We start from the raw sequence: 5,182 nt of genomic DNA, 5'->3' as shown, positions 1-5,182 counted from the left end.
TGCCTGAGCCCCTATCCTTCCCCGCCGACCATCCAGGAGCCCTCCTGGACTCCTGGGGGAGGGGGGCCCTGCCCCTGTGTCAGAGCTGGGGGAGCCAAGACACCCCACATCTACAGAAGAGGAACCGGGCCCATAGAGGTGAGGCGGCTTCCCTGAGGTGGCAGAGCCGTGAGTCCCCCTAATGCTCAGCCAACCAGACAAGGGACGAGAGGGAGAAATTTCAAAAGTGGAGAAAACAAAGGCACCAGAGGGTGAGCCAATTCTAGACACTAGGAGACAGAATTTCACTGCTGAAGCTGAAGCCACCCTCCGCCTACCCCACCCCTGAGGCCACAGGAGTTACAGGTGTCCTGGGACACCTGTTCCCTCCAAAATGAATTCCCCACTGACGCCAGGAGAGGCTCAGAGCTGGCTGGGGATGGAAATGTGGATAAAGAGGGTGACACAGGTCCCTTTCTGGTCAGCTCCTTAGAAGTAACCCATAGGGAGTCCCGCTCCCCATCAGCCGCTGGTACAGTTGGCTGGGGCCCGGGTCTGTGGGCCACACCTCATCGTGAGGGCATCCTGAGACTCTGGAGCCAGCTGACACCAAACTGAACCAAAGTGTGGACCAAACCTGGGTCCCGCTTGTCTCATTTTGACCTCTCACACAGACACAGACGAGCAGGGCACGCGCAGTGCACACCACAGAGCACACTTAGGCTCCCTTCGAGCTCCCACCGGGGACAGGCTGGCCCGTGTCACACGGCTGCTCAGGGGACAAGGCGGGTCCTTACCCCACTCTGCTCCTAGCAAACCCCTGCCCCCTGCTGGGCTTTCCTATGGCCAGGCCCTCCTGACCACCTTCTCATCCCTTCATTGTCCCCCGCCCCATCTCCTGGACTCCCCTGGCTAAACCCTTCTGCTCCCTCTTCTGAGGCCTTGACCGCCGCCTGCGCAAGGTCGGTCACCAGTCTTGAGAATGGCCCATTGGTAAAGTCCTGAGAACTGTGAGCAGAGACCAGAGAAACACAAAAGCCAGTCGGTTCTAGCCCTGGAGAGGCTACCAGTTCCGGCGAGGAGCCAGGACATGAGGTCAGGAGAACAGGAACCCAGAGGCAGGAAAAGCCAGACCAAGCGTGGCTGGTGGTTAGCACCGAGGGGAGCAGAGCAACTCTACCAGAGTTCAGGTTCATGCAGGGCTTGGGTGCTGGGGCCTGCATCTGGAAGGAGCACCCTAGAAGAAGGAAGGCATTTCAGGGCAGGGACACAGAAGCACTGGAGCGGGGCTAGCAAGTCAGCTTGGACGAGCTAGGCCACGCTGGGCTCTGCGGGGCTGGGCAAGGATGTCCCGGCCACACTGAGCTGTCACGGGCCAGGCAGGGCTGACTCCAAAGTCCCCCTGAGCCATGACTGCCCTTCACTAGCTGGTCTTCTTCCCATCTGTGAGTGTTCAAGGATGGGCCTGCTGGGCACCTCTGAATCCCTGGGACCCAGCACGGGGTCTGCACATGGGATGCTCAGGAAATGTCCTGCTGAGGCACTGGCAAGCTGGGAAGGTGGACCTGCTGGTGGAGGGAGCTGAAAATGAGGCTGGGCCATTTTTTATGAGTTACAGGGGCTCAGTACAATATCCAGAACACCTGTTCAGGTGTTAGGAGAGCTGGGCTCCAGCCCTAACTCTGTCACAAATAAAGAGGTCACTTCCCCTAACTGGGCGTGTCCTCTCTTATGTGAATTGAGGGCATTGAACCAGCTGATATCTGAGGGCTCATGCAGCTCCAGCAATGTGGGAATCTCTGCCCTCATCTGATGCTGACCTCTCCCTGGCAGCCTGCGGGCCAAGTCCTCCCCACACCACCAGGGGGAGCTCTACACACGCCCCAGGCAAGCACCGCACCTCAAACGCACTAAGACCGGGGTGTGAAAAGCTTGGCAAGTGGGCACTCATTCACATCCGGAAGGCTTGCGCCTTCTCAGACACAGAAGCCTGGGTGCCCGGCCACCAGGCACACCGCAAAGTGGCCTTGCACACAAGAGTTGTGGCATGGAAGCTTTATGTTGAAGGATGTCTAAGCTCCCCCTTCCTCATTGTTCACACCTGGTCCCAGAGAAGGGACCGTGACCTGCTCCAGGCAACACTCCCATGAATACTCTTTGGCATTCCTAATCTGCCTAATTTTGGGGGAAGAAAAAGATTCACCAGTAGGATTCAAGTCTTTTAATTTGGGAATGACCAGCTTCCTCCTGTACCCTCCCCTTCGTCCATAACACCCCCTCCCTGGCCGAGCTTCATCAGAAGCCAGATCTCAGAACACCAGGCCCCACAGACAAATCCCCGGTGACTTCTCAGGCCTGGCTCCATCGCTGTAGGCTGGGGTGATGGACAGTAGGCTGGGGAGCTAGTGAGTCCAAAGGAGACGTGTCTGGGCTCTGCTGTCCCCCTTTTCTGGCTGGGCTCAGGAGCCAGGTAGCCCCAGTATCACTACTGGTCCCCTGTGAAGATGGAGCCAGGTGGGGTAGGGCATGGAAGGGTGGGGTAGCTGGGGCAGGGGGTGGAGGGGGCATCTCCTCTCCCCAGAGCCCAGGCACTCACCCTGGGTGGCCCTGGGTGCCATCTCAGTCCGGTAGATCTTGAAGGCATCGTAGGCAAAGACGGAAACCAGGATGATGCCAAAAACCTGTGGGAGTTGGAGCAGGGAGGGCACAACAAAGGCCATCAGGCCATTGATACTGGGGAGAGGGAGGTGGGTGATATGGGGCAAGGTGTGAGGCAGACCCCGGGCACTGGGTTGAGCTTGGGGTGGAGAGAGGCACACAAAGTGTGCAACCACCAGCCAAAGGTCCTTGGGGAGCCAGAGAGCTCTGTGGGGCTGACTCACAAAAGCAGCAATGGCAGCTCCGTCCCGGGAGGTCACAGCCGCAAAGGAGACCACCAGGAAGATGATGCTGGCGCTGACACAGCGGAGGAAGTCCTGGGGGTTGGGGGTGCAGGGTCAAAGGGAAGCAGAGGGCAGGGGGCATCACCCTGAGGTTTTCCAGGCTAGTCAGCAGCTTGACCCTCAGGCACTGTGAATCCCTACATGGAGATACCCTTGGACACAACATAAAGTGCTTGAGAGACAAAGAGAGAGAGAGCTCACACAGCTCCCCAGGGGAGGGATGAAGATAAATGCAGAGCGACCAGGACCAGGATGAGAAGCCAGGGGCCTGGGCTGGGGCTGGACCTGGACAAGGGAGCGGATCTGAGGGATGTGGGTCAAAGGAGTGTTTGAGTGCTGGGTATGGGAGCCGGACTCCTTGCTAAACCAGGAAAAGGAGGGAGGCTGGGAGAGGAAAGGAAAATTCAACGTGCAGAGAAGGGGACCAGAACGGGGTGGGGGAGGCAGGGTCCCTCACCAGACAGGGCCAGTTCAGCCGATCGAAGCGCTGGTAGTACTGGGTGGCGTAGAGGAAGAGGAAGGCTAGCGTGATGAAGAACTCTAGTAGCGCAGCAGCCATGTAGGCGGAGATGGAGGCCGTGAAACAGACGAAGATGATGAAGGTCAGGGCCTGCGGGACCGAGGGTGGGAAGCTTGCCAGGAAGGGGACACAGGCACAGCCAGGCCTTTGCCCTCTCCCTCCCCGGAGCCCCCCCAGCCGGCCCCACCACCTGTCCTTGGAGGTCTCGCCATTCCTGGTGCCACATTCAGGGCTTTTGCCTATTGACGTCCGACTCTGGCCCCCCACCTCTGCCCGCCCACGCTCCCCCTGCCCCGGGATCCCAGCAGCCCCAGCAGTTTGGCCAAGCTGCACGGCTCCAGGGGCCGCCATTCTGTGAAATCCACAAGAGAGTGGGTCCCCCTTTAGCCCCGAGTACAATGGGAACGCCAGCCCCTGGAGTGGCGCCCACATCAGCCTGTGACCCCAGGAGGCACCCCATGCCCCATAACACGTCCCCCACTCCTGGATGCCTAAAACTCTTCTGACAAGGACCAGAGCCTCTAGTTCCATGCCAAGAGGCAAGGTTTAGAGGGCAGATGCTCCAGGGTGGACTCTGGGGTCCCCTCAGCTCTGGCGATGTAGGATGGCGTATATGCAGAAGACTTAAGTTTACTAGTAGGTCTTGCTAAGTGACTAAGGGAAGCTCCTTTCCTGAGGACAGATGTTCATGGGGAGCAGGCAGCAGATAAAGTGGGGCTGCAGGAAGTCTGCCCTTTTTGGTAGTTGAACTTCTCGGACATGCCAAGAAGTGGCCATCATAAAGCCCGGGGGGAAGACCGGCTGGCGTGACCGGCTGGCGTTACCGCTGTCCCATCCCTGTGCCTCACACCCCCTCGATGTCCCAGAGAGCTGTCCTCTGTTTAACTTCAATCCTTCCTGCAGCAACTGAAACCTGCTGTGACTGCCTCCAGATGGGAGATGCGGGGCTGGGCGGGGGGGTGGGGGGGGGTGGGGCCGGAGGGGTGTCCTAAGAGCCTGGGAAGGGAGGCTGCTGAGGGGTGAGCCCTGGGGGGGCAGCTGGGGCTGGAGGGGTGTCCTGAGAGCCTGGGGAGGGAGGCTGCTGAGGGCTGAGCCTGGGGGTGGGGCAGCTGTGGCTGGAGGGGTGTGCTGAGAGCCGGGGGAGGGAGGCTGCTGAGGGCTGAGCCCTGGGCAGGGGCCGGGGCCGGGAGATGGAGGCTGCAGGTCAGGGAGGCAGCTGTTACCAGCTCAGTTTCCAGCAGGATGCCTTTGAGGGACGAGAGGAACGTCTTGTCCACGGTGAAGCCCTGGAGCCCCGCAGCTGCCCCCTCTTCAGGGGGCCGGTCCCGGCGATTCCAAGCACTGAGCATCTCCACGGGGCCCACCGGGCACAGCCCCCACTGCCACCAGCCAGGAAGGAAAACAGGAAAATGGAAAACTGTCAGGATGGGGAAGCAGAGAGGAGCAGGAAGGCACTGCGAGAAACCTGAAAGTGAAGCGGGCAGGCCTGCTGTGGGACCCTGGAGAAGGCGGCTGCCCAGAAGGGCCTGCAGCCAGCTGCCCAGAGTGCTCGGCTGGGCTGGTGCGTGTACTGCCCCCCAGGCAGCACATGGGAGGGCAGGCGCGGGCAAGGGGGGAGTGGTCAACCCTCCCCTTACTTGGAGCCCATTGGAGCCCAACCCCGCCTGCCCGCAGAGGGGAGAAGGGCGGGGGGGGGGGGGGGGGGGCGGTGGCGGTGGCGAGGAGGTCTGCGGAGAAACCA

At 60.5% G+C, this 5,182-nt stretch overlaps 1 protein-coding gene across 1 annotated transcript; it reads right to left on the bottom strand.

Annotated features, from left to right (window-relative positions):
* Positions 1-2,240: 2,240 nt before the first annotated feature.
* CMTM5 (CKLF like MARVEL transmembrane domain containing 5) lies at positions 2,241-4,790 on the bottom strand. Its single transcript, XM_007180579.3, has 5 exons — positions 4,665-4,790; positions 3,379-3,531; positions 2,862-2,954; positions 2,576-2,660; positions 2,241-2,475 (listed from the first exon to the last, which is right to left on the bottom strand). Exons 1-5 carry the CDS (start codon positions 4,788-4,790, stop codon positions 2,465-2,467), a joined length of 468 nt encoding a protein of 155 aa, XP_007180641.1. The 3' UTR covers positions 2,241-2,464.
* Positions 4,791-5,182: the final 392 nt, after the last annotated feature.

This window comes from Balaenoptera acutorostrata, chromosome 3 (assembly GCF_949987535.1).
Source record: "Balaenoptera acutorostrata chromosome 3, mBalAcu1.1, whole genome shotgun sequence".
Taxonomy (NCBI): Eukaryota; Metazoa; Chordata; class Mammalia; order Artiodactyla; family Balaenopteridae; genus Balaenoptera; species Balaenoptera acutorostrata.
The sequence above is the reverse complement of the archived record's forward strand: the minus strand, read 5'-3'. Positions and strand labels throughout refer to the sequence as shown.